Source organism: Colius striatus, chromosome 3 (genome assembly GCF_028858725.1).
Source record: "Colius striatus isolate bColStr4 chromosome 3, bColStr4.1.hap1, whole genome shotgun sequence".
Classification (NCBI taxonomy): Eukaryota; Metazoa; Chordata; class Aves; order Coliiformes; family Coliidae; genus Colius; species Colius striatus.
In genome coordinates this window covers 1412174-1439775 of record NC_084761.1, presented here as the reverse complement: position 1 = coordinate 1439775, position 27602 = coordinate 1412174, and the positions used below count along the sequence as shown (strand labels likewise).

Genomic DNA, 27602 nt, shown 5'->3' with positions numbered 1-27602 from the left:
GTAAGGGTCATCAAAGAATCCTAACAAATGCTTGTAAAGATTAAACCCTGCAACTTCACCCTGTGGCCTGGCTCTTACCTTCATGAGCTCTTCTGCCTCTCCCTCAATAGTAATGGCATGCAAGGACAACTGCAACTTCTCTGTTATTACAAGCAAAACATCTCTTTTCTCCATGAACAGAAGCTTTTGGACCAGACTGTCTGTGGACAATACATGCCTTGTCTTTCCTTTCTCATTCACATAGTGCACAGAACCTGTAGTACATACAAACAAAGTAGAGCTTTTAGTCAAGAGGTTTTGAGCTACAAAAAGCAAAGTTGCTGCTTTCTACTGGAATAAAACATTCCTCAAGTGCTGATAAAGGTAAAAATAACCACCATTGTTTTGTTTTCTAGTTTGTCTCAGGATATGGACCATGAGAGCTGACCAGAGCAATAAAACAAGCTGATATCCAGTTTTCCATCCAGCAGTACTCTCAGTTCCAGGTTGAGATAGAAAATGCCACATTGAAGAACTATCACACAGGTATCTATTTATTGTAGCAACACCTTGCAGCAATTGTTCACCTACTGAATCAGTTGTGTGGGCTCTCCTACAAATTATGGATAGCACCTTGGTTTTATTTGCCATCTGAGATGCTTCATAAGTTCCATTAACCCTCTGTACTTGGATATCACCATGCAAAATGCCAGACAGCACATAGGTAATGCTACCCATTGTTTTGAAGCTACTTCTGTAGTTAGGAAGAGGGTTATAGCTCTCAGAGTAACTTTAAGGAAGTTCACACTGTATCACACAAGAGACTAATCTCAAAAGTTAACATATCTGAGCTAATTAGCGTGAATAAATAAGACATAAGCAGCAGAAAGCACATGCTGTTTAGGAAATATAAAGGGGATGGGGATTACTACTCCTGGATTAAAGCATTTGCAGTGAAGAGTGCACTCAAAACTCTGAGGATGGCTTCTTCCCAAAACCTTTGTCGGTCACCTCAAATGCTCAGGAATGACAATTCCTTTGTGCTCACGAAGTGTTGCAAAACAACCTCCAAAAATTGTTATGAGTCCAAGTATCCTTTCTTCAGATAAGCATCTCATGTAACATATCACCTGAATGGCACCTATTGTTCTGCTGCACTGATTACTGTTTTGGAAGCATCAAAAAAAACCATCTAGACTAATAAATAGCAAAACCTAGGAGTTTTCCTTGCTTTGTTCTGGGGTTTTTTTGAGGACTTGAGTTGTTTATTTAGCTTTGCTTTAAAATGTGCTCTATTGTCTTCAATTAAATCTCTTTTGAGATGTTTAAAAGCAGGCAATAAGAACTAGGGTACTGAAGTTTGAGCTGAGAATCATACTTGAGAAGCAATTTACAGGCCCTATTGAAACACTGCCAAAACATTGATCGATTCTGAAGTTGTGACGGATCATTAGCTAGATGAAGAAGTGGGTGCACACACATGCCCAAATCAGCCTAGCCAGTAAGGCTGCTCAGAAGACACAGTCAGTGCCATTTGACTGGGATGTGAGGAGTTTGAAGAGGAGCAACAGCCACTTGCAGGACGCAGAGCCTGTCCCTAGATGGAGCTGCACACCACCACAGCAGCTGCTGCTACCACTGATGGTCAGCAGGGTAACAGACACAGCTCCTCAGCCTCTTCCTTGTAATTATAAGCAGTGCCCTGTAACCCTTTCCCATTTAAATGGTCCATATGTAGCAGAGAGGCCTGTAACTCACAAATCAAATGCACAGCCCACTGTGCTGCAAAACAAACACAAAGCTGGACAATGCCACTCCTGCAGCCCTAAGGAAGCTACACCAGTGTAAACAATGGATCTCACTCTTGCCAATGCAAACTCTGAATCAAACTGTACTTGAGCTGCAGAGACAGCACAACTTAGAGAGTTTTCAGAGCAGTTAACACGTGAATCAAGAGGATTATACACTCGAATCACCTACCAGAAACATACTCCTTACAATACTGGTCACACAAATTCTGGCTTTAGCCAAAAGAGTTAGGAGGTTAGAGAGACAGAAGGCATCTTGAGAACAACTCAGGCACGAAAAAAATGAGCTGGAAGTAAAACCCAGAACAGTAAAAGGCAAAGGAAAAAACCCAAATGGTAGGAAAAAAAAAGGTATTAGGAAGAACACAAACAAAACAGACACCCAGGCTTTCCCCTGCCTTAGACTGAAGCCTCATTTCAAAGCATGAAAGAAAAAGTAGATTAATAATTTATTTGAAAAAGGATGTTCTGGCAGCATTTGCTGCTTCTAGGGGAAAAAAAAGAGAACACATTCATTATTCTGACAGTTTGCACAAAGTGCTGACAACTTCCAGTTTTGTTTACACTCAGATGTTAGAGATGACTTTCCTTACACTCCCTTCTTCAGGAGCCTGACAAATCCAATTCCTATCACGTCCTTTTGGAGACAACTCACCCTGAAGATGCTCAGACTTGCATCATTTGATTAGTTTCTTCTTACTAAACATTCTGCCATTCCTGTGAATACTCCATCTTGTTGGGTATGTGAATATGATGGGTATATAGATTTACTCTAGATGCTGGATAGATGAAAACAGGATCATTGTGCTCTCAGCTATTTTGAAGCACTGAGGAGACAAATTTCCAGCAGGCTGGGAAAGCTCTTACCATCTGTCAAAGTGATGAAGAATGAGAGTCCTTCCTGGAGTCTCATTTTCAGGGGTGCTCCTGTTCCAGCTTTTCTCCAGTTAAACATATCCAAGGCCTTCTCATCACCACTCACAGCTGCTTTTGCCAGCTGTACAAAGTCCCTGCAAATACAGATACTTCAGTTCCTTACACAACAGAGAACTTCTCATCTCAACCAGTAGATGAGCACTTCTTATACTATAAAGAGAGAATAAAGATGTTTTGTAAACTGATTGGGAAAAAGGGAAACTCCAAAAGATACAAAGCAAAATGTCAATCCTGGTTTTCATTTGCATTGTTTCACCTTTTTCTCCATGAGCACTGTTGTTTTTACAGACATGTGAAACAGAAGTGGCCCAGACAAGGGAAATCCTTCAATAATGTTTAATAATTGACTTTTAATTATCCCTGCCCATAACTTCATGGATAACTGTGTCTTCAGTGTGCTTGCTGCTTTTCACAACCAGCAATTTTACCAATTAGAAGAACTAAAGGAAGAAGAGTCAACAGCAACCAAGAGAAAGGTATGGAGAAAGGGAAGATCTGTTGCTGCACACAGGACACAAACAGCAAGCTATCAGAATGGCAGAAGAACTTGGAAACAAAGGACATATATTTAAAAGGTCTTTTCCTATCTATTTTTTAAAGAGGTTTGTCTCTGAGTGGGATTTTCTTGCTGTGGAACAAGAGGATGAGCTGGTCTGGCAGCGCTCACAGTACTCACTCGCCAGGAGGGGGTGGTCGAAAGACACAGTGAGACAAACATTTTCCATACTCCTGTTTCAGCAGGGCAGGACCCTGCACTCTGCCTCGCTGGTCCACTCTCCACAGAACCAAGACACCATGCTAGAAAAGGACAACAGTCAAGCCATTACACTTTGCACACGTGTTACCACGTGCACAGGCTTCGTTTCGCCGTGTCAATGCTTTCCTTTGGAACCACTGCTCATTTTACCTCAATCAATACTCTCACCAGGGGAGCAGTTAGGATGAGCCTAAAAAATCCTGAAGTTTGCCTGTAACAATGGTTATATCTGTCTTCAGATGACTTTATCATCTGACACCAGGTAAATCAATTCACAGAAAGCAGGTTCATAACTGCAGAGTTAATGTAAGTTAATGTATTTACTCCATACAAACAAGGCCTCAGTTACCCTGTGCATTGACATCTTGTGTCTGGGCAATGTTTCCTCTTTCCTACTAAAGAAGAGGGTGAGTTAATTTTTTAACTCAGTGTTAAGCTTCTGCATTTCTGTCAAATGCAGCAACAGAATCACAAACAATGGCTTTAAGTTGTATTATCCTCTGACTCAGACAGGTCAATTCTCAAAGAGCAGCTGGACCAGCTCAAGTCTGCACCAGGGAAAAAAAGGTATGAAACCCACACCTTCTCAGAAATGTATTTGCTGATTCAAGAACCTGCAAAACCAGAATCTTCTATGAATACTTAATACTAAATAGTCAATAACTAGTTGCTCATTACACTGTAGAATGGCAACCAGCTCATCAAGAAATAGTCACCCTTATTTCCACAGTGTATCTTCCATGCAAGAAGTTGGAGTCATCTTTAGAGAATTAATGAAAAGAAAAACAAAAGAGAGTGTTTTTGTACTTAAGTGAGTATTGCTATGACCTGACTACAGATGAGTATGTTGTAGTTGGCATCTGTTTCTCAATATTTGGGCTTTATTCCTGGGTCTGCCACAAAATCTGTGCATAGACAGAAGCAAATGCTTCAAATTGCCTATGCCTCAATTACCTCATGTATTAAATAGTCTCAGACTCTGCCTACTGATCAGCACATACTGAGACCAGATACGTTTCTATTTAAAGGTGAATTGATAAAACAACAAGTACTGCAGAAAAAGCTCAAGCACTGACATTGGATTCCACTGTTTAACAGTTGTAATTTGTATCTCAAGTGAGGAAATTTCTCTCTCCCACAACTATCCCTTCCTCTAAGGATCCATTCATAATCCCTTCTCACCACAGGGCTTGTAATACCATGTTTCACACTTGGCACTTCAACTACTCACCTTATCACCAGACACAAGGTGGGTACCATTTATACTCCAGCTTAGGGCTGTAATTTTGGTGCTGTGACTCAGTGGCACAGCGTGCTGCTCCTTGTCTTGTTTGTTGAGTATCACAACTTCTCCTGTCTCCCAGCCTGTTGCCAGCATCGGTCTGGAAGGGTGCCAGGACAGGGATGAGACCTGAAAGCTTCTCTCAACATGTGCATCAGACACATGTTCTCCCTGCAAGTGGAAATAAAGTATAAGCTAAACCTTTACGTTCACATCCCAGTCCAGAAGATATTTCCCTGTGATGAAGGACTGGTGTGCAATGGAGCACTCTGCAAGAGATATGAAGTAGCTACACATTCTCTTGATAGCTACTTAATGTGCATCAAAATGAGTTACAACTCATGCAGTACATCCACTTGAAAAGTGATAATGAAAACACAGCAGTGTTAAGTGACTGCCTCACTCTGCTTTCCCAGCCCATTATTGCCTCGCTGCCAGCAGCTCTCGCTGAACATCAAGCTCTTACTCCTGTGTGAAGGGGAAGAAGTCTTTGAGGTGGAAAAAAAACCCAACAATTTTTGGAAGAAAGAGTCAAGCACCTCACTGAGGACACAGAACAACCTAATGCTTGAAGGGCTCATAAAGGCAGACCCTCCTTTGTGCATGGCTTGCAACAATATTTCAGGCAAATCATTTGACTTCTCTTCCTATTCATTTTCCATCTGTAAAATGTAGGGGACGGTTGTTCATAAAGTATGTGTTTTATAGGCTACTCATATTAACAGACTTCAACATTTCCAGTGCATCTGCTGCTAGATACTATTTCCCTAAGCAGCACACTTTTTTCCCTGAAGATTGTGCAAAGCCAAGTCCCACGTGAGCCACTGGTGTAAAGTCTAGAGTATGCAAAGGAAGTCTCTGTCTACAGGCAGAAACTGTACCAGGCAACAAGCTACTCAAAAGGAACAAGCTGAGGCCAGCAAATCAGTTCAGTCTCAAGGTGGAGGAATTGGTTTTATCATTTACTTTCTTTTGTACATTTTGTTTACTTCAAGTTTATTAAAAAAAAAGGCAGCAGCAGCACGTGTTCATTTCACTGTAAACCTGAAATTCTCATACTATAAGTAAAAAACAAATCAGTAACTGTCACAAACAAGACTTAAAGGCTTTAAAAATTAAATTTCAATTGAAAGATCAATTTAATGTCACAATCTCAAGGGTTGGAAGGGAGCTGGAAAGCTCAGCCAGTGCAACCCCCCTGCCAGAGCAGCAACACCTAGAGCAGGGCACACAGGGACTCATCCAGATGGGGTGGGATGTCTCCAGAGAAGCCTCCACAGCCCATCTGGGCAGCCCCTGCCAGTGCTCCCTCACCTCAGCAGGGAACAACTTTGTCCTGGTGTTGCTTTGGAACCTCTTCTGTTGCAGCTTGTTGCCCCTTGTCCTGTCATTGTCCATCCCTGAGCACGGCCTGGCTCCAGCCTCCTCACATCCACCCTTGATGGATCTGTAACATGACTGAGCTCACCCCTCAGGCTCCTCCAAGCTGCAGAGCCCCAGCTCCCTCAGCCTTTCATCACAAGGCAGATGCTCCACTCCAGCATCTCTGTGGCCCTGCACTGAACTCTCTCCAGCAGCTCCCTGTCCTTCTGCAACTGAGGGGCCCAGAGCTGGACACAAGATCCCAGATGTGGTCTCACCAGGACAGAGCAGAGGGGGAGTAAACCCTCTCTGACCTACAGCTCACAGCCCTTCTAACCCATCCCAGGATGCCACTGGCCTTCTTGGCCACAAGGGCACGTTGCTGGCTCACGCCCATCCTGCTGCCCACCAGCACTCCCAGCTCCCTTTCCCTTCCTCTCCCTAACCTGTGCTGGTACCCAAGGTTGTTTTTTCCCAGATGCAAGACTCTACACTTGGCCAAAAGCAAAGCTGCTGATTACTCACCTGTTCCAAGTAGACATCCACACAGCCCCCAGACGCTGTGCTGAGCGCAGCAACTGCCAGGAGCGGCTGGAGCGGGTGCCACGCTATAAGCGCAGGGGAGGCAACGGAATCGGGCGCTTCTGTCCGGTGATCCACGTACACAGCCATAACCACCCAGGCTGGCACAGCCTGCACACCTGTACAAGGAAAACACATCTCTAACAGGCATGCTTAAGTGTGTAGCATGACTAGAATCATAGGATGGTAGAGGTTAGAAGGGACCTTTAGAGATCATGTAGTCCAACCTCCCTGCCAAAGCAGGTCCCGCCTAGATCAGGTCACACAGGAACGTGTCCAGGTAGGTTTGGAAATCTCCTAAGAAGGAACCTCATCACCCTCCCTGGTTGCTGATTACTGTGTGGAGTGATTTCATGATATCAAGTCTCATACCAGGGCTTTAAAAGTCAGTTTTAATAGCTGTCACCACTCTGGAGCTTGTACTGTTGAATTTACACAAGATCAGTTTAATCCATAGCATACAGTATCTACACTTGAGTGCAAATAATAAGTGCTAATGTTGCAAAGAAAAGAACCTGAAAGCAATGCCCTTTTCAGAGTTGTGTGTCAGGAGTAGAACAAATCATTAATGATCTTAATCTCTTACATACAGAGATGGGATTTGGGTTTGGACTGACTTGGTTTCAAAGGAAAAGCAGCTGGAGAAAAACACCTCCAGAGTTACTAGCAATAATGCCCAGAGCTGGTGAAAACAAACTGATTGAGGAAGGTTTAAAAGACTCCCGTGACAGATCAGGGAAAGGGACTTTCTCTCCTGTGTAGCTAAACCCATGAGTGGAGAACCTGCAGGCACACATTCACACACCAGGTCAGATTTGCCCGAGTCCCCACTTGGACACTGATGCAGGATGTTAAAATGAACATCACATCTGACAATAAATTGGTGGCTCTGGATCTTGCCCCTGACATTACAAAGAACAAGGTGAACTTCATACGAAAACAGAAACACATCTTATTAGCCCAACAACAAGCAATCTGATCTTTCAACAAGGTCCATTCGCCTTCTTCACAGCTCCAAAACCATCTATGTTCCCACAGCATCTGAGTCCAGTGTTATTGCCACAAAAACCCAAGTCAACCCACAACACACCACTCAAAAATCAGAGTGGTTTTCACCTTCATCTCATGTTTTAAATAGTTTTCTTAGAACTTGCTTTATTCCAAATACACTGTACCCATTCCACCCTTTTTCTTTCTTATTTCATCTGTTTTATTTTACTCTAATGGGATGAATTTGGTCTGCATTTGACTATCAGCATTAGGGCTCAAACTTTAAACTGAGAGAAAATCACTTCAAATAAAAATGTCTAATGAAAAAGAAACACAAACACATTTGATAGGAAACAATGGCTTTATCACACACAAAAAGCCCACACACAGCTGTAATATCTCTTCTAGAGTCACCTTCTTCTGATGTAGTCATAAATATTTCTCACTCAGTTATTTCAGTCCCCTTCACAGAATAAGTTTGTCAAGCTGGATCCACTCACTAATGGGGATGTCAAGCCACACTGTCTGCTCTGCTGCAGGTGACTGTCAGCTTGCTCCAATTAAGATAGCTACAATCAACAGTCCCTCTTGGCACTAACAGCAAGGACAACTTCTCAGTCAATACTGTGTGTATTTTAAAAGCACCTACTAAAACAAGGTTCAGTTCCTTACATAAATTATGGACAATCCCCAATATAAAATATTCAGCATCTCAATAACTGTACAACACTGTGTAGGAGGCTGCTATGTACAAATAAACTGCTTATATAAGTGGATTACTCAGTGGTGTAAAGATCACTAAATCAACACTCATTTGCTTGCTGTAATCTTGAGAACTCGTTATTCACACGTTTACTGTTGCTTACAGCTCATGTATCATCTGCCAAAGCTACAAAGCAGAGCTTCTTCAAAAAAGCCTTCAAAGAGAAAGAAAACTGAGTGGCACTGCCACTAGAAAACATCCTGACACTGCACACCCTGCTCTTATCGAGGTCTAAAAGACAAGACTTTCTGAAGAAGTTAACCACTTTGAAGTTTGCAATAGAACATGACCAAGTGACAGAATCACAGCATCTCAAGGGCTGGAGGGGAGCTGGAAAGCTCAGCCAGCGCAACCCCCCTGCCAGAGCAGCAGCACCTAGAGCAGGGCACACAGGGACTCATCCAGCTGGGTTGGGATGTCTCCAGAGAAGGAGCCTCCACAGCCCATCTGGGCAGCCCCTGCCAGTGCTCCCTCACCTCAACAGGGAACAACTTTGTCCTGGTGTTGCTTTGGAACCTCTTCTGTTGCAGCTTGTTGCCCCTTGTCCTGTCATTGTCCATCCCTGATTACAGCCTGGCTCCAGCCTCCTCACACCCACCCCTGATGGATCTGGAACCATGACTGAGGTCACCCCTCAGGCTCCTCCAAGCTCCAGAGCCCCAGCTCCCTCAGCCTTAACGAGTAAAAGAGTCAACAGCCCAGCCCACACTAAACCCTAACCCTGCAGCAAGTGGGATGGAGCGTGAGGGCAGGCACAGGGCTGAGCCCAGCCTGCAGGGACCTGTGTGGGCTGAGATGCAGTGGCCACTCACCAGCACGGGACAACTGCAGACCCCATGGCCCTGCCACAGCCCGTGAGGAGTGACTGCTCCCCACTCCCACCCAGCAAACACGGGGGGCTCGGCAGCTCCCCATCCCCACCCAGCAAACACGGGGGGGCTCGGCAGCTCCCCACAACCACCCAGCAAACACGGGGGGCTCGGCAGCTCCCCACAACCACCCAGCAAACACGGGGGGCTCGGCAGCTCCCCATCCCCACCCTGCAAACACGGGGGGCTCGGCAGCTCCCCACTGCCCCCAGCAAACACGGGGGGCTCGGCAGCTCCCCACAACCACCCAGCAAACACGGGGGGCTCGGCAGCTCCCCATCCCCACCCTGCAAACACGGGGGGCTCGGCAGCTCCCCACTCCCACCCTGCAAACACGGGGGGCTCGGCAGCTCCCCATCCCCACCCTGCAAACACGGGGGGCTCGGCAGCTCCCCACTCCCACCCTGCAAACACGGGGGGCTCGGCAGCTCCCCACAACCACCCTGTAAACACGGGGGGCTCGGCAGCTCCCCACTGCCCCCAGCAAACACGGGGGCTCGGCAGCTCCCCACAACCACCCTGCAAACACGGGGCTCGGCAGCTCCCCACTCCCACCCTGCAAACACGGGGCTCGGCAGCTCCCCATCCCCACCCTGCAAACACGGGGCTCGGCAGCTCCCGCCGCCCGCCCGAGCTCAAGGCGCCCCCAGACAGAGGCCTGGCCGCTCGAGAGCCTCAGGCTGACCGTGACCGCCCCCGCTCCCCCAGGCCCGGCCCGCACCCACCGGGAAGAAGCCCGCCGAGCCGCGGAGTGTCCCGGAGCCCTGGCCCGGCCGCCCCCGCCCGCTGTGACCGGCCGCAGCCGCGGAGCGCGGTCCCGGCGCTGAAGGCCGCACTCGCTCGCCGATGCTTCGCGTTACCCCTGACAACGGGGGAAGTCCCGCGGCGCGGAAACTGCCGAGCCGGCGCCGAAGAGTGACGGAAAGAGCCGAAGCGATCGGCGGGCACACGGGGAGTGACGGAAAGTGCCGATGGCAGCGAGCAGGGCGCGCGGTGCGGCGTCAGACACAAGTTTGCTCAGTAACTGAACTACTCATCCCTGCTCCTACAGGCTCAGCTGGAAATTAGGCAAGCCCTGCTGTAGAGGGTTTATATCCTAAACGGACACACGAACGGGGCATTCGAAGATCTTCCTTCAAGTTCTGTGCTCATAAAAGATGCCAAACTGCTCCGAGTGCCAGGACAGGCAAAGAGCAGCGTCAGGAGCACAGTCATACGTGTTTGATCCCCTACTCTAAGGGCCTGACCTCAGATGCTGAGGGAAAAAACCCATAAAGTTGCATAAAGTGCTTCCTGTTTAGTAAGCAATAAAGGATTAACAATAGGAGCCTGAGCTTTGGTTTAAATCCTCTTACCTGAACGGGAAAGAACTGCTTTAGGAACACAAAGATCATCTATTATCATTTGCCAGATTAAACAAGAGCCTTTTGAGAACAAGTGAGTTATGAATTAAGTGTAGTAGCTTCTAAGTAAAAAGAAGAACAGAGGACAACATCCACTACACTGGTGGCTTGTGCATCTAAGACCTTTGGAAAAGTACTTTCATGTTACAACTAGTGTGATGACCATGGTCATCAAATGGAAAGCATAAAACACAAACAGAAGTATTAAGTTTGTCCTTCTGCCAGACAGCTCTGTGGTGCTTGCTCTGTTCTGTCAAGTAGGCAGTTCATACCTTAAAATACACAGGATGCACAACAAATCCAAGTCAATGTTCTTGCCATGGCAACACACTGAAAGGTTGTGTTTTGTATCTGTGCAGGTCTGCCAAAGCACAGGCAACGACCCTCCCCACTATTAAAAAGGAACTAATGAAAGTTCAAGTGTCTTTTGACATCTCAACCCACCCCCTGCCTCTGGGCTCTTGTCCAACTCCTTTTTTATTCAACTCTTCCTTTCACAAACATTTACACACATGAGCAACTTCACACCTTAACAGCCCACTGGAGGCAATGGGGCTATTCAAGCACATCAAGTTATTTACATACAGAGAGAATGGAAACCTTTAACTCTGAGCTGCTGGGGAGCTGAACGTACCTTCACGGCTCTTTGCAGAGCACCATGGAAATACACTGCACTGTTGATGCAGAATGCATCATTTCCTGCCAGTAGCTTTATATTTGGTTGCAACCAAACCAAGAGGCAAAAATAGGCAATCCCACTTTGCTCCAAGATGTAACAACACTGCAAAACCTTCTCTGCAAAAAGGGGAGGGGGGGGAAGGAAACAGATTGAAACACAAAACTCTACAGTAGAGACAAAACCATCAAGCAACTCAGCTCTTTCTTTGCTTGCAGATTCCATTTATTGCAATACACCAGGTTGTTCAGATCAGCTTTGCAGGACATTTACAGCAGATGATGCAGAAAACAAGTTCAGTTCACCATAACACAACAATTACTTACCACAATCTCAATGGGGCCCCATCTTCCAGAACTGAGGTGTCACCACGAAGTTGAAGTTGTTAAGACATTGATTTTTAGGCTACAGCCTATGAAGACTTTCATCAGAAGGGGTCTGAGGCGTCTTTCCCTGCTATGATGGTCAAAGCTTCAGAAAGAGGTATGAGCTCATTTCTTTCCACAGTTAAGGAAAAAAAGGGTTGTTCTCACAATTAACACAAAGTCACCATATGAAAGTATCTGAGAGCAGTCACTGGGAAACAGACCAAAACAGTAGGTTAGCAAATTAAACACAATGCCTTTTAATTCAGCTCATCACTGAATAAAGCCTCTTAATCCTGGAAACAGTTTATTTAAAACAACAAACCACTTAAGGGTATCTATGCCTGTGCAAACTCTGCAAGATGGGAAGCTGTGAAGCCACTCCTTGGCTTTCCCAGGAGGGCTCATATTTACGATATCACATGCAGCATTGGGAAAGTTTATGAACAAAGCTTATGGAAGCCCTCAGTTTGCAGGAAGCATGGAATCGAGTGAGCTCAGCAGCACCCCAGGCCCGCAGAGGTACAGTGGCCGCGTTGGGCAGCCCGGCCTCCCACCAGGCAGGTCTCTGGCACTCAGCTGCTCTCCCTGCCATCGTCTTTCTCCTTAGGAAGTATTAAAGACCAAACGAAGGAGCGGGTTCTTCAGTGAACAGCAAGAAGCCACCAAACCCACACTGTGAAGGGACACGGCCCCCAACCCACCACACAGACAAATGTCTCTGCAGCCCCATCCCTGCCGGCGCCCACGTCCAGCCCTAGGCAGTGCCACTTCCCATCACATTCCATCAGGCCTAACGGAGCAGGAGCAGCCACAGGACGCCAAGGGCTGGGAGGGAGCTGCAAAGCTCAGCCAGCTTAATCCCCTGCCAGAGCAGCAGCACCCAGAGCAGGGCACACAGGGACCCATCAGCTGGGTTGGGATGTCTGCAGAGAAGGAGCCTCCACAGCCCATCCGGGCAGCCCCCGCCACGCCTCCCTCACCTCAACAGGCTTTTCCAGCTTGTCCTCGCTGCCCCGCGTCCCACTCAAAACCCAGCTCACCAAACACCACTTGCACCCCCACTGCTCCACCATACTGCTTCTACTACCTGAGTAAGGAAGGGTGACAGAGGATCCCCAACGAGCCAGGCTACAGAAGGAACCGAGCCAAATCTCCCTCAACAGTCCCTCAACAGCCGACGCCTCAGTCACCCCCATCTCGTGCCACAGGCCCCCTTTCTCCCCGAAGGAAATATATACCACCTGGTATGCAAATCAGCAGCTTCCTGACCAATAGCACACTGGAACACATCCGAAGGGCCTAGCTTATACGGCCCACAATTGGTTTCCCTTTCAGCCAATCAGCAGCCAGTTCTCAAGCTTCGCCTTGCCCTCTGACAGACGGCGGCGCCCGCCTCTTCCTCTGACGTCACGCGGCCGTCACGCGCCCCGCGCCGCGCTTTGTTTGGCTGGCGCCAGGGCCTCGGCCCCGCCCCCCGCCTCGCGCCCGCTCGCCGCCAGCCAATGGGACGCGTCCGCCGGGGCCGCCGGGGCGGGGAGCGTCCGCGCGCTCAGCTGGGGCCCGGCGGCCGCGTCCCGCCCCGCTCCGCTCCGCCCCCGCGGCCCGGCGCAGGCTGACGAGGAAGCGGAACCGCCGCGGCCGGGAGCCCATCGCGGCCCGCTCTGCGGCCGAGCCCGGCGCCGGGGGCCACGGCGGAGCGCGGCCGAGCCTCACGCGCCAGACGGCCGCCCCTCCGGCGCGGCGCCTTGAAGGCCCCGACGGGCTGAGGCGGCGGTGCCGGGACCGCGGAGTTCGGAGGAGCCCCGGGGAAGAGGGGTCGCTTCCACGGCCGGGAGCGGGGCTACCGCCGCCAGCAAAGCTGGGAGGGCCGCTGGCGTCCGCGACGGTCGTAGGGCGCGCCGGCCTCGTCCCGAGCTGGCGGGTCTGGGGCGCAGCCTGGGGGTGCCTGAGGCTGCGGCTGCCGGAGGAGCCGAGGCGGCCGCCGGCGGGAGAGCTGGAGCGCGGAGGCTGCGCCGTGGCATTGATGCGGCAGGTGAGACGCGGGCCGCGGCAGGGACCCGAGCCTCGCTCCGGCCGGGCGCGGCGGAGGAGCGGCGCGTTGGGCCCCCGCGGGGCGTGCGGGGCCCCGGGGGCTCGGCCCGGCTCGCCAGGCCTCTCGGAGGCGTCGATCGGCGGGTGGGGCGGCGCTGGCGTCGGCGGGGAGAGCATCGCCTCAGTGGGGAGCCGGCTCTGCGGGAGGCAGAGGCAAAGGGTGAGGGCTCACTCGCTGTGAAGGTCTAGAGCGGCGGGGCTGAGGGGATTTTCTCTATGGAAGGAAAAGGAAAAGCGGGGGCGATGTGGGAACAAAAGGAGAAAGCAGCTGAAGGGGGTAAACTGGGCGCAGGGCAGTGTTGGGGGCTTGGGGCAGGAGGCTGTGGGGAGCCAGCCATGGGAAGCGGGGCAGATGCTGGGATTCGCAGCCCTGGTCCGTGACACTCCCCTAGATGTGTCTCCGTGGGTGCAGCGTTTAATTCCCAGTTACAAAGCTAGTCTTGAAACCCAGCAGATTTCACCCTTACTTGAGTGGCATTTCTGAGCACAGGACTGTCAGAGGTGGAAGCTTTCTGTCCTCAGGACAACTGAAAACGCTCAGTTTTTGCTGGGTGGAGAGCACGTTTGAGTTTGTAATTAGGATCCCGTGGGGTGACTAGTTACCCTGCGTTTGACGGGACTTTAGATCCACAGCTCCGGTCTATCCAGCGTTTGCAAAGAGCAGGACGCTGCCTGATGTCGTGCTGGGGTTGGAAGATTCAGTGGTTTAGCTGAGAACTGTTAGAGGGGAAAAGTTCCATTTCAATAGCAGGGACCCCATCTGCAAACTGCCATCTCTGGGATGCCTACACCACATCACTCCCCTGCTCCTGGCTGGTTTCAAACCACGTTATGCAGGTGCCAGCAATCCCATCCTTTACCCGTGATGTTCGATGTTTCCTTCTCTCGTTGGTTTTGATCTTTTCCTGTAATTAAAGCTGGACTGTGGCTCCTGCCCTGGTGATAAAGGCGGCTGCAGCTGCTGCGTCCTTCTGGGGTGGCTGTAAGTGGTTTCTTTCTTGGAGAGTTGACTTCTTTTTAGGTATGATGTCAGTGTTTTTTTGGCACTCGTTAAGAGGGGAAACAACCCCACCATTTGAGCAGATAACGCGATTCAATGCCTTGAGCTTTGTATGTGTGGGGTGTTTGTTCCAAAGACAACTGCAGAGGGTTTCTCAAGTCAGACGCAGGGCGAGCGGCCGGCCCGGGCGTCACGTTTGGGGTCGCAGTTGTTGAGAGCCCCTCTCCTCGCAAAGCCCAGGAGTGACCCTCTAGCACATGACGGTTTAAAACTTTCGGGGTTTGTTCTTGCTGGGCCGAGAGGTCGCAGCATCTCTGCGAGCGGCACAGTCCGAGGCGAGGGGAGGAAACACCGCTGCGGGCGCCTGCGGAGCTCGTAAGCCCTTCACATGGGAAGAACGATAACGGCAACGAACGGGGCGCCCGGGGTTCGCCCCCCGGCGCTGCCGCCGGGGCCCGGCCGCGGTCCTTGGCGGGGGTACCGGGCCCGGGGCCGGCTGGCGGGGCCGGCGCTTCAGGGGCCCGGCCGCGCCGCGATGCGCTCGGCGGGAGAAGCGGGGCCGGGGCCGCCCTGCGGGGAGCGGGCCGAGAGGTGCCGGGGCTGCGGCTGGCGTGGGGGCGGAGGGGGGGCTGGAAATCTCGGTAGCCTCGGCCAGTCCCAGCCCCAGAGAGACACAGGGAGAGAGAGAGAGAGAGGGAGGGAGGGAGAGGGAGGGGAGGAGGAGAAGCCGCCGCCGCATCTAGGAGTATGAATCCCCCCCCCGCGGCAGGTCGGATCGCCCCGGCTCCATGGTGAGGAGGAAGAAGAGCCCCCCTGGGCCCGAGGAGCCGCGGAATGGGTAGGATGGGGGGCGAGCAGCCGGGCCGGGCCGGCCGCGCTGCCCTGCTCCGCTCCGCCGGGCTCGGCCGCTGCCTTTCCTCTCGGCGGCTGTCGAGCGCTTCCCCACGCCCGACTTTGGCTGGGCGATTTCTCCGCCAAAGCCGGCCCGAAGCCTTTCGGGAGGGTGCCGGAGGGCTGCCGGGGGAGCCCGGCTACCTTTTGGGCCGGTTTGGGGGGGGTCCCGGTGGGGCTTTCCCCCTCCCGCCCTCGGCACAGGTTGTTGGGTCGGGACAGCAAACGAAAGGGGATTTAGTAACAAACAACGGCGGCCATGTTGAGAGGAATTTCTGCAGCTAAACTTCTCCCCTCTCAGCCCAGGGATTTCTCTCCCTCTCAGGGGGGCTGCCCGGCCTGACTTTGTGCCCCCCTCTTTTCTCTCTCTCCTCCCCAACAGGATGACAGTGAAACTGGGAGAGAGCAGCGGGGAGGAAGGGGTGAAAAAGCTGGGCAAGAGAGCAGGAGGAGATGATGAGTCCCTGGAAGAAGAAGGGGCAGGAGGAGGAGGAGAGGCAGCTCCAGGCAGCAGCAGCACAAAGAAAGAAGAGAAGATTATTAACAACAACACTAACAGCAGCCCCCCACCGAACCCCAGCTTATCGCAGGCCCCGGCCTCCCTCCAGCCCTCCCACAGCCAGGACCAGCATCATTTTCTCAGGTCCAGCGTCAGACCTCAGAGCAAGAGGCTGAAGAAGGATCCCCAGGCATCCTCCTCAGTTGGCAGCAGCACTGCTGCAAAAGGCAAAGGTACCGTGTTTTGGCAGCCCTAAAACACACGGGCAAGGGGGTTGGCAGCGGGGGGGAGGCAGCGGTGGGTTCGGGGGTTGGCAGTCGCCTCCTGTAGATGCCATCTTTTGTTTGATTTTGGGGAAGGTGTTTTGGGGCTTGTCTCTCACAGGAGCTGAAATCTTCTTTGTGTCCCGAGGCTTCAGCTTCCCCGCTGCCCACTGCCCTCTTTGCACTGGCAGAGGTAGGGGGGTTGGATATGTATGCAGGGGGGAAGGGATCTCCATTTTCCAAGCAAACCTTGAATTCCTGCGTTTCATCTCTCTGGAGTTGTAGGAAATTTCTGTGTTTTGGTGAGGAAATGAGACTGTAGCGAGCTGTGTGTAATCAGGTGACTGCACTCTGAATCCTGCTCTTGGATGAGAACAGGGTATTCACTGGGTGCTACTTAAAAAAGGGTAAACCCCCCTCCCCCAACCCGTAAAACATTGGTGATTCCCCCCAGCTATTTCTATGACCATTTTACTTGAAATAACTTTTGGAAGGAGCTACAAAACACATGGTGACACATTTGTTTGTAAGGTGTTGTGAGCCCTGCATTACTGCTTCGGAGCAGTGTTGGGCATTTCCATGCAAGGTGAAGGTTTAATTGGGATTGTTCTGTGTACATCTGAGTGTGTGGACTTACACACACGTGCTTTCTCACTTTGTAGGTGTGAATTTGATTTGATGGGGTGTTTTTTTGTCTCCTAAGCTGTTTCTTACCTGTGTAGCTGGAAGACAGTGGGGGGAGGATTGGGATGTCTTGGTGCTATTGTGTGTGCTCAGCAGTTGCTGGATGACACCTGCCACTGTTAGCTGAGCTGTGCTTGAGACTACTTTTGGATAGCTCCTGAGAAAGTACTCCAAGTGTTATTTGCTGTTAATTTTGGAGGAGGACACCGCTCAGAGAGTTCTTCAACGTGTGAAATGACAAAGGTGACTCTTGTCTGCTGAAACACTCCACGTAGCATAAATATGTCTTGGAGATTACCTCACTCTTTGGTGCATTACAGTGGTGTGCACGTGCTCTACAGTAGGTAAACGAGTTCTGGTGCTTTTGTGTCACAGTAATAAAGCACTGCAGATTGGGATGGTTTAGTTGTTGCCATGTCCTGAAAGAACTCATGAACTAAGCTGCATGACAGTTAGCTGATATGATTGTTGATACCTTAATAAGTTCTCTTTAATCTCTTCACTTCTTTTAAGTGAAAAGCTCCCAGATATGATGTTGCAGTATAGAACAGAAAGGCCTATGTAGTTTACCTCCCTGGTGCATTAAACCAAATAAACAAACAGATGGAATACCCAGGAGTGTTTAGCTACAGATAATTATTCCAAGGGTTGCAGGTAGGATTGAATGAGAGGAGGTGTTTCTTTGGGATGTGTGTTGTCCACGATCGACAAGTCAAATAGATGCCTTGGAAGTGATCGCACTGCTCTGAAAGCCTGCACACGTCTGAACAAAACACACCTGCCTTTGTGCACCTGATGTTCATACACAAACATCCATTTCCAGTTTTTAACTAGGTGTATTGACCCAATTGGAAGGGAAACTCTGTTTGTTTTGCAATTGAGACTCCAACAATAACCCTCACGGAATTATGTGCAGTGTGCAAGGAGTGTTTCAGCAGCCTGTCATGGGTGGTGACTGTAATCACTGTGCTCCACTGTGGTGACAGGTTTGGGGAAACTTCTGAAATCATTGGAGGTGACAGTCAGAAATGGAACCATGGTTATGGTTTCACTTTCTGAATTGTAAGACCAGCCACAGCTCTGCCTGGCCAGTTTTGGTGTGGCTGCACGAGAGGTGATGTTTCTGATAGGGTTGAGACGATTGCCGCCAGATCTCGAAGAAGAGCAGTGAGGTCTCGTCTAGTCTGAGTTCTTTGCATTCAGGGATGCATACTGAGAGGTTTTCCAGGCTTCTCAGAGTTACCCCTGATGGGATGCCTTGTGATCAGGACTCAGAGGCTTTGCATTGGGAGTGTCTGACAGAGCTGGATTCCAATAGGGAGCTGACGGAAGGGTGAGGATTAGTAATAGAGGTTGGGGTTCAATGTTTCCACTTGCTGTCCCACTGACTTTCTCTCCCCCCTGCAAGTATAAAAATGATAAAAAGCTTGAATGCATCTGCTCTGAAAACTGGAGGCTTTTCCATTTTGTGTGTCAGAGGCAGGGTGATGGCTGCAAAGGCCATTTTACCCTTGGCCAGCAGGAGTGTCCAGACCACACCTGGTCCAGCGAAACCAGACACTTGTCTTGTCAGGGTCTTTCAATGATGCTATTGTAACCCTCACAGCTTTTATTAAAGTGGTCCTGCTTTTAGAATCCCTGTGTTCTAAAGTGAAAACTCTCATTTCAGGGTGATCATTAAGGAGTGCAGTCAATACATTTAATTGTAGTCAGTCAACAGCCATTGGTTTGTCTTCACCTGTAAAAGCAATTTGCAGATAGTGCTTTTGTCTGTTGCAGATCCTTTTTTACTCGTGGCATTTGTGCTTTTAGGGTGCTTTGGTGTAGTAGACAAGTTGCTGGTGAAGTAAACTTTAAACAGGAGGAAGAGTTTGCCCACTCAGTAGCTGCTGACTTTTCAGCTTTACCTTCCTATGGTTCAGGGAAGACTGTTCATTGAAGCTCTCACATACCAACATATTGCTAGTTCTGAGATTATCTTTAATAGCATCTTTGATTTCTGCCTGTTTTTTTCCTGCCTTTTGTGTACTGAGCTGCACTTTTGAGTTCAGGGCAAGAATGGAATAGGAGGTAGCAGAGCAAAGTGAAGTTTGAGTTGCTGAAGGGTTTTATCAAGTTTCCTGCACAGTTTTCTAAACCTATGCTGGGGGGAGTGTTTTTAGTGATTATTTTCAAATGTTGGTCATCTTCTGAGTGTATTTTCAAGTTTGTAGTCTACACTTCAGCTAATGCACACCTTTTGAAGTGTGAATGCTTGGGAGGAAGCTGTGAAGTAACTTGCATGAAATCAGAGGAAGAACTGAAGGAGTCATGGGGATTGGAGACACTTCATTACGAGAGTTCAAAAGCAGTGAGGTTCATCTGGAGAGAGGAAGATCAATATAAGGTGGCTGAAAAACAGAGATTGAGTTCTGAGAGTTTACTTCTCAAATACAAATAAGCCCAATGACTGCTGAGCATGGGAGCTGAGGTGTGTTTCAGGGCTTCTTTCCACGGAGCAAGGGTGGTCAGAGTGTGTGTATGGTGTGACCACACTGGTAAAACAAACACAATGTGCATTGCCATCATGTGCTTTAGATTTAGTTTGAGCTAGAGTGTTCCCATTTCCTTGTGTTTATCCATTTTCTGAATGCAGAGTGAAGTCAGGAGGAAGTAGTAACAAACTATTGGTAACGAGCTGGGGCTTGAAGATGCTTCTTACACCATTGCTCTAGCCTTGGTCATAAGATGTGCTGAATGTCCTAAACAAGTGTCAGGATTTGTTTTGGAGTAATCACTTCTGTCTTGAAAAAAAAGACTTACCCAGCTGAAAGCATTAATTGATTTTAAACCTTCCATCTTTTGGCATTGTACAGAACTTGTTTAGAAAGCAGACAGGTTTGTTTGAGCACACCAAAGTTACTTGTCCCCTAGCCTGTGGTTCAGTTTGACTACTTTATTCTCTCAGGGAGAGGATGTGTCTACCAACACACCCAGTGTGCATACAGTACAGTTTTATTGGATCTTCCCAAATGTGTATGCTGCAGAATGTCTTGTAACCTTCCTTTGAAGTGTCCTTACTCCAGTGTTGCTTCTCTAGGCTTTGAATGACTGTTGAAACACTCCTGGCAGTGCCTTGTGCTGATATTCTGCTCAGTTCTGTCCATCTCCTTTACACTTGATGTTCCTTCCATCCTACCCTGACATGCTTTCATTCATTCTTTGCCCTCTCATTAACCCCAGTTCTCCCTCCCTGCTTTTGAAAGTATTTCAGGAGCAGAACTCTGCAGTATCTCATGCCACAGCACAAGAGGAGGATTTTTTTTCATATGCCCTGTGTGGTAGGTGCTGAGCTTTGCAAGGTACCTACCTGCAAGGCTGCACAGCCACGTGGTTTAGATGGAGCTTCATACTAGGCTTTATAGGTCCTAGCATCTTACCCAACTGTGTTGGCAACAGATGTTTTGATGTCCACTTTGTAAGACTGCTCATCATTAGCCCAGGTTTGTGAGACTGAGTCGCTCAAAAGTGTTTTCTGACACGGCCTCCTTCATAGCAATCTTTAACAAAACCCCTTCTGAGAGTGATCTTGTGTAGTTTAGCCTTGCTTATTGGCTCCTGTAGAACCCAAAAGAAAAGAGAGAATGTTCTGGAGGAAACTTCCTGGCATGCTGCAAGTTGACATTTGCATCCTGCACTTTGGAGAGAGAGTTTAGTACCTTCACACTCCACATTTAGCCTGCAAGAGGCTGTGAAAGAACCATCTCATTTATAAAGGTATCCCTGGTAGATGTTCCACCTACAGTTGATTGGTGACTCCTGGAAAAGTTGAGATTTTGCAAGCTAAGCCTGTAGAACAGCTGTAAGAGAATCATTCTGTGTGTAGAAATACATAGGTGTAGTGGGGATGAACTCTAGATTCCAGCTTGTGTGGACGTGGTACCTGTCACAGAAGATACCAGTCAGCTGATGTGTTAGAAGTGCCAGTGGAAGATTGAAAAGCAAGCACTAAGATGCTAGACAGAGCCTGGAAGGAAGAACTGCTTGTAGCCATGATGAGACACCAATACTATCAGTGACATACAGAGTTCCATTGTCATTGCTGAAGTTTTAAGTCATCTGTCCTTGGAGATTAATGGTGATCATCATCTGTCCCTGGCAGGAGGGTGAAAACCTGTTAGCTGTTTGGTGTGTCACAAGAATCTCAAACAGCAAGACTGAAAAAAATGAGTCTGTGGGGTGCAATTTAATGATGTACAACTATTTCAGCTTCTGTTGAATTGGTTTATAATATCACTCTTCAGATTGTGGAATCATAGAATCATTGAGGCTGGGAAAGACACTGAAGATTGTTGTGTCCAACCATTAACCCAGCACTGCCATGTCCATTCTGTGGTCTTGCTGAGACCCAGTAAACTGCAGGGTGGCTTGTGGTAAGCCAGTGATAAATACTGCCATGCACTGCAGTGAGAAAGTTTATGCAAAGGTATGATATAACTTCCTTATCCCTGAAAGCATTAAATGGCATACAGATGGCTGTAGAGGTGACAGGAGATAAGGATTTTTACATCTTCCTATATGATACCCTAAAGAATTGTCTGATTGGTAACTTGGTTATGTTTAAAACAAGAAAGACTCTGATAAACTTCCCAGGACTCCAGTTTGTCTTGTAGGATAGTAAGTCTATATAAAGGAACAAAAGGGCAGTTGTGAGCTGTGCATCCTCTGCAGAATCAGTGGAGTCTTTTGCATGTCTTTGATAGAACTGCTTTGTTCATTTCATCTTTTACATACAAGCAGAGGAAATCTGCTGAGCTTGGTAGCTGCATTAGGATTTCAAGTCCTCACTTTTGCTTCTTGCTGATTTTAAGGATGAAAACTTAATGAGTACTGTACAAGCTTTAGGAAATCCTTGGTAAGGTCTGAAATTTGGGCAGCTGGCTTTATGTTTTTAGTTGAGTCCATATGCAGAGGGATGTAAGAAAGAAGCCCCAACACCCTGAAAACCAAAACCAACCACCCAACAAACAAAACCCCAAAGCTTTGAATTCAGGCTTCCTCTTAAAGGATTTCTCAGAAAGTTAGAGGCCTGTGTGTGATCACAGCAGTAACTCTGGAATAGAACCCTGTAGCTGTCGTTGGATAAAGGCCATCACTTGCCTTGGCAGGTAATAACAACGGGATTGGAGAGTGTTGAGGACCAATGTGTCTGAATTCCCCCTTCTTGACCAAGGGTTCTGTACAGATCTGTATTTCTTTACTGTGCCAGCTGTGATATTCCAGTGTCACATTTGCAGAATAAAGAAGCAATTCTGTGGCTTGAAAATTGCTGGTTTTCTTCTCAGCCTACTGTTCAAGTGCTTCACATTTTTCCTTTTTTGAAGGATTTACCTTCACAATACCAAAGTCAAATTGCATAGCTTTTGCTTATTCTATCAGTGGCTGATGAAGGGTCTGGGAAATACAGAAGGTGTTTATTTAAGTTGTTTTCAAGTGCATTTCCTTCTAGATGTCCTGTTTCTTCTTCATGTTTTGCCTATGTGCTTCCCTGTGGAGACAGTAGTTTTCTTCAAATAGATCAAATATCCATCCAGAGAAGGAAAAGAAACATTAATCTTGAAGTGGCCCCAATATCATATTTTGCACCAAGGAAATATTTATTGCATGCAGGGAAAAAATATGCTTTAATGCATCTGACTCTCTTCCAGGTTTGATCTTTAAATGTTCTCTGTTAGTTGAACAAACAGCTTTGTTGGAGTGTGGAGAAATACAGTTTTATCATGCAAAGGAATTAACTTTCAAACTGCAGGAGGACAGTGACAGTTCAGATTTACATCCAGGTTTCTTTCTTTGACAGAGAGATTTGTCTTTCAGGTCTCTAAAGCAGAGGGAGTCTGTAGCAGTTGATTCTTCTTCTGCAGATCACAGTGGGGTTATCAACCTGGGATATCCCAGTTCTTCAGTTTTTAGTTCTTATGGATTTGTGTGTATCTAGAAAAATACTGACTTGGTCAGATAAACTAACTGCCTCATGCAATGGAATTGTAAAAGACAACCCAACTTCCAAAGCCTAAAGGTGTGTGTAAAAGTTTGGGAAGCCAGCTGGGACTGCTGTACTGTACAAGCTGGATTTAGAAGTAAATGAATTAAGGTAAGCCAATTTACCAGGAGAGAAAACACAAACCACAAAGGGCAGTAGCCAGAAAAATGGAGATGATAGGAATCAGTCTTTGTCATGAGCAAAAGTATCCTTAATGTTAAACAGATTCAGTGTGGTTAAGTACCTGCCTGCACTGATAGGGGCAGTCAAATCTTGAGTAGTATTTCTTAGCAACGTTGGGGAGAGTTTGTCTTGGATGTGAGTGCACTTGTGAGGTCTCTGGTTTCTGGATGAGCATTCTGATAGTCTCTTACAGTGTCAAACCAAAAGTGATGTTTGGTTTCTTTTCTGATGTGAATAAGTCACAGGTTTAATGTGAGTTGATGATGTTCTTCCTGATTAAAATGTCTTTGGAAGACCAATAGCTTTCGGAGGTGATTTAAAAATTAAAGAGAAGCTTTTTCTTGTGAGATCAAGTGAGGCAGTGGAATCTCACTGCACTGCATGTCACTCTCAGTAGTTTCACCCCTATCTCACATAAGCAGCAAATTCTCTGAGCCCCGTCAGGCTTTATTCTCATTTTAGTATTTGTGATCTTTGGGGTACTTTTTCTGATCTCTGGGGTGCCTATAACTGGCTGACACGAGGATTTGGGGCAGGAGAAAGGTTTGGGACTTGCTATCCATGGGATAGCTTGAGCTATCCTAGATGAGCTAAGTGTCAGAGATGGTGCCCTTCATGCTGGGGATCAGAGCCTTGAGAATGCCGATGCATTGTCGTGTGGTTAACCTGACACCTTTCAGTGCTTTCATTGCCACAGTTCCTTTGAGGCAGTAGGATCAAGAGCCAAGCCAATGATATGAAATTATGTGTGTTTTCCTATGGTCATTAGTTGGCTTTAGTGGTCATCCCAGTGTTCCCCTCAGCTGCAAAGAGGCAGCTGCAGAGCACACCAGTGTGTAAGCATCAGAGAGCGCGTTGCCTTTGAGGGATTGCTGTGGTATATTCCTATTCTTACCTCTGGAAATACAGCATTAAGCCAGTGAAACCTTCTGCTTGTGTTTTACACCTTGAGATTTTATTTCTTTAAAGCAAACCTTGTTATTTGCCTGTTGTGTTTCAGGTGGAATAGCTTAAAAACGACCAGATCTAGGCAGGAGTGGTGAAGGAGGAGACAAAGGAGTTCCTCCCTTACCTCTGTCCATGAGTCTTCCCACTGCTTTAATACTCACTCTGGTTATGATCTTTTTTTGTAGCAGCAGATAATGGAGGGACTGCAACTGGTGGCACATCAGGAATTCCTCCCAGCAATCCTGCTGGCAATTCCAAGTCAGCTGCAAGGAACCTGGGCTCCTCGTCTGGAGAGAAGGAGGAAGGGAAGAAAGTCAGACGGCAGTGGGAGTCGTGGAGCACAGAGGACAAAAACACTTTCTTCGAGGGACTGTATGAGGTTAGATGTAGAGGCAAATAACAAGCACAGTAGATGGCTCCATTTGGTATCTGGATATTCCTAAGGAAGGTTGATTCCATTGAGGTTTGCAACGTGCATAGATGTGCATATGCATCTGTCTGCGGACGTGTGTCTGTCCAGCTGGGTACAAACCACCTGTCCATCAAGGCCACATCTGAAAAGTGACAGGCTTTCTTTTGTTTGTTTTCAAATAAACAGGAAATATTTGTGAGTTTCATTCACAAATGTTTGTGATTGTTTCAGTTATGGTTCTGTTTCACGGGGCAAATAAATGCTGATAGAATGATAGAACCGTTTCGGTTGGAAAGGACCTTTAAGATCGAGTCCAACCCCTCACCTCACACTGCCAAGCCCATCACTAAACCAAACCATATCCCTCAGTACCTCATGTGTCCCCAGAGCAGCTTTCAAAAGCAACACACTTATCCCATGGTGTTACCAAACAAGAAGCAAGTTCTACTCTAACAAGAACTGTGGGCAGTGTGCTTAGTTTGTGACCATGAAAATGTTTGAGCTAGGTCAGTACTGGGGATGAGAGATGAGGAAAAGTCAGATCATCTTCTCTAGGATGTATTCCTGGTTTTCCTGTACATACCATTATTTTTAAGAGCAATTCTGTTACAAAAGGGCATGCTAAAGGTGACAAGGAAAGGAGTGGTGGTGAGTGTTCTTTGCATGTGTATATGTTTTGTGGACAGAGCGAACACTTAAACACCATTTTCTTCCTTTAAGTCATCAGACTTGCAGCAATATCCCTGAAATCATGTCATTTTTCAAGTCCCTTAATTACTCAAAGGTAATAATGAATGCTGAGGAAAAAGCTCAGAAGTTTGCTCTAGGATGGGTCTGAGACTCTGTTTGTTTGGTCCCCCATTTCCATTGGTTTTGTGTCACTACCTTTCAAAAGAGGTTTTCACCCTTTGTATTTGAGTCAGTTCCAACCTGTTTTGAGTAGGAAGAAATGTGATGATGGCAGGAGTTCGATGACAATTTCCCTCTTTTGAGCTCCAAGGATTTTAGAGGAGTTGGCTACTTCTGAGGTGTCTCACTTTTACTTTTACCCTGGGAATAAACTTGTGTAAAAATGTGTTTTCTGTAAGTTTTGTATTTAGAAGGAGTACAGTATTCTCCTTCCCTACTTGAAACTGAAATCTTTTGTCATCCTAATAACCAGAATGTGAGATTTACTTTAAAGAGAAGTTAAGCTTCTGTATAATGGGCTTTTCCCTCACCTTAGTCAGGAATGGAGGTGGGAAGGAGAGGGTGGGGAAAATGCAGAGGAAGGTAAAGAAAGCCACATGAGAAAGGTGGTATTTTCAGTTCTGCTACTTAGCACATTTATGAGTAATATTGGGGTTTTTTCCTTTAAAGTTTCCCAGCAACTTGCAGGTTTTTGGTGGTTTTTATTTGTAGACTATTAGGGGCTGGAAGGGACCTTTAGAGATCATCCAGTCCAACCCCCTGCAGAAGCAGGGTCACCTACATCAGGTCACACAGGAGCGTGTCCAGGTGGGTCTTGAAGCCCTTCAAGGCAGGAGCCTCCACAGCCTCCCTGGGCAGCCTGGGCCAGGGCTCCCTCACTGAAACAGTCAAATAGTTTTTTGTTTTGTTTAAGTGGAACTCGTGGTGCTCCAGCTTCATCCCATCAGCCCTTATCCTGTTGCTAGACACCACTGAAACAAGGGCTGCCCCAACCTCCCGACACCCTCCATTTAGAAACAGTTCCAGAAAGTGGGAAGTAATTTGTTTGGCATCTGTAATGCATTTTACATCAAATAAAGGCAACCAGTGTCATCCTTGGGTATAGGAACTCAAGAATTTTGTTTGAAATCTTCCCACAAAGAACCCCAAAGTCTCTCATGTTGTTTGAGTTCCAAAGCAACACCAGGACAAAGTTGTTCCCTGTTGAGGTGAGGGAGCCCTGGCAGGGGCTGCCCAGATGGGCTGTGGAGGCTCCTTCTCTGGAGACATCCCAACCCAGCTGGATGAGTCCCTGTGTGCCCTGCTCTAGGTGCTGCTGCTCTGGCAGGGGAGTTGCACTGGCTGAGCTTTGCAGCTCCCTTCCAGCCCTTGAGACTCTGAGAGGGATTCTGAGAGTTGTCTTACAAGAAGATATAAGTTTGTTTTTGAGTATTGAGTTTTGGTTTGTTTGTTCTTCAGCATGGGAAGGACTTTGAAGCTATCCAGAACAACATTGCCCTGAAGTACAAGAAGAAAGGCAAACCAGCAAGCATGGTGAAGAACAAGGAGCAGGTTCGCCACTTCTACTACCGCACCTGGCACAAGATCTCCAAGTACATTGACTTTGATAATGGTTAGTATGCCATGAAATGGGCTTAGTGAAGAGCTCAAGGGCTGGTGAGGGTTGGAGTCCTGCCTTTTAGAGCCACCACGGAGGGTAGGAATGGTGGAGATGAGAAAATGAGCCTTGAATAGGATGCCTGTGGACATGTCTTTTCACACTGAGCTTCATGTCTTCTAAGTCCTTCAGAAACTGATATTTGTGGGGTTTTTAAATGAATGCGTCACACCATAATAAATGCTCATCCTACTGTTAACACTGGGGAAAAGCCAGGTTCAAGGAGGTGCTTTTCTGTTCCCAGGAACACACCTCTGAGGACAGCTGCCTGAGTGTTAGGCAGGCATGACTTCATTGAGCAAATTGATTCCAGCACTCCTTTGCACTTCTTGAGGGAAGGTAGAAACATTGATACAAGTGAGTGGTGAAAGTCTTGCTCAGACTTTAAACAAGCCTGAAACTGTGTCAGTGGTTCAGTAACTCAGGATTCCCACTGTCATGTTCTCCTCTCCCCATTGTTTTCCCTGCTTCCCCATCTCATTGAATGAGA

General features: G+C 47.9%; 2 protein-coding genes and 1 long non-coding RNA gene across 6 annotated transcripts in view; 1 reads left to right on the top strand and 2 right to left on the bottom strand.

Moving 5' to 3' along the window:
• IFT140 (intraflagellar transport 140) overlaps positions 1–10096 on the bottom strand; it is a 73866-nt gene extending 63770 nt beyond the window's left edge. For all 3 annotated transcript variants that reach the window (XM_061994052.1, XM_061994053.1, XM_061994055.1), the window contains exons 1-6: positions 10054–10096; positions 6650–6825; positions 4712–4933; positions 3400–3521; positions 2655–2797; positions 79–254 (exon numbers count right to left, since the gene is read on the bottom strand). In XM_061994052.1, coding sequence (XP_061850036.1) covers positions 79–254; positions 2655–2797; positions 3400–3521; positions 4712–4933; positions 6650–6796 — 810 coding nt within the window. In that variant the 5' untranslated portion in view covers positions 6797–6825; positions 10054–10096. The remainder of the gene's footprint in view (positions 1–78; positions 255–2654; positions 2798–3399; positions 3522–4711; positions 4934–6649; positions 6826–10053) is intronic.
• A 1514-nt stretch (positions 10097–11610) lies between these two features.
• Positions 11611–12961, bottom strand: LOC133625237 (uncharacterized). The gene is made up of 2 exons (XR_009818546.1): positions 12863–12961; positions 11611–11983 (listed from the first exon to the last, which is right to left on the bottom strand). It is a non-coding gene; the product is annotated as an uncharacterized LOC133625237 (long non-coding RNA).
• Positions 12962–13403: 442 nt separating this feature from the next.
• CRAMP1 (cramped chromatin regulator homolog 1) overlaps positions 13404–27602 on the top strand; it is a 45823-nt gene continuing 31624 nt past the window's right edge. The window contains exons 1-4 of one of the 2 annotated variants that reach the window (XM_061993127.1): positions 13404–13807; positions 16140–16489; positions 24542–24732; positions 26914–27067. In XM_061993127.1, coding sequence (XP_061849111.1) covers positions 16141–16489; positions 24542–24732; positions 26914–27067 — 694 coding nt within the window. In that variant the 5' untranslated portion in view covers positions 13404–13807; position 16140. Of the gene's footprint in view, positions 13808–16139; positions 16490–24538; positions 24733–26913; positions 27068–27602 lie in introns of both variants that reach the window. The other variant, XM_061993126.1, reaches the window with a different exon arrangement.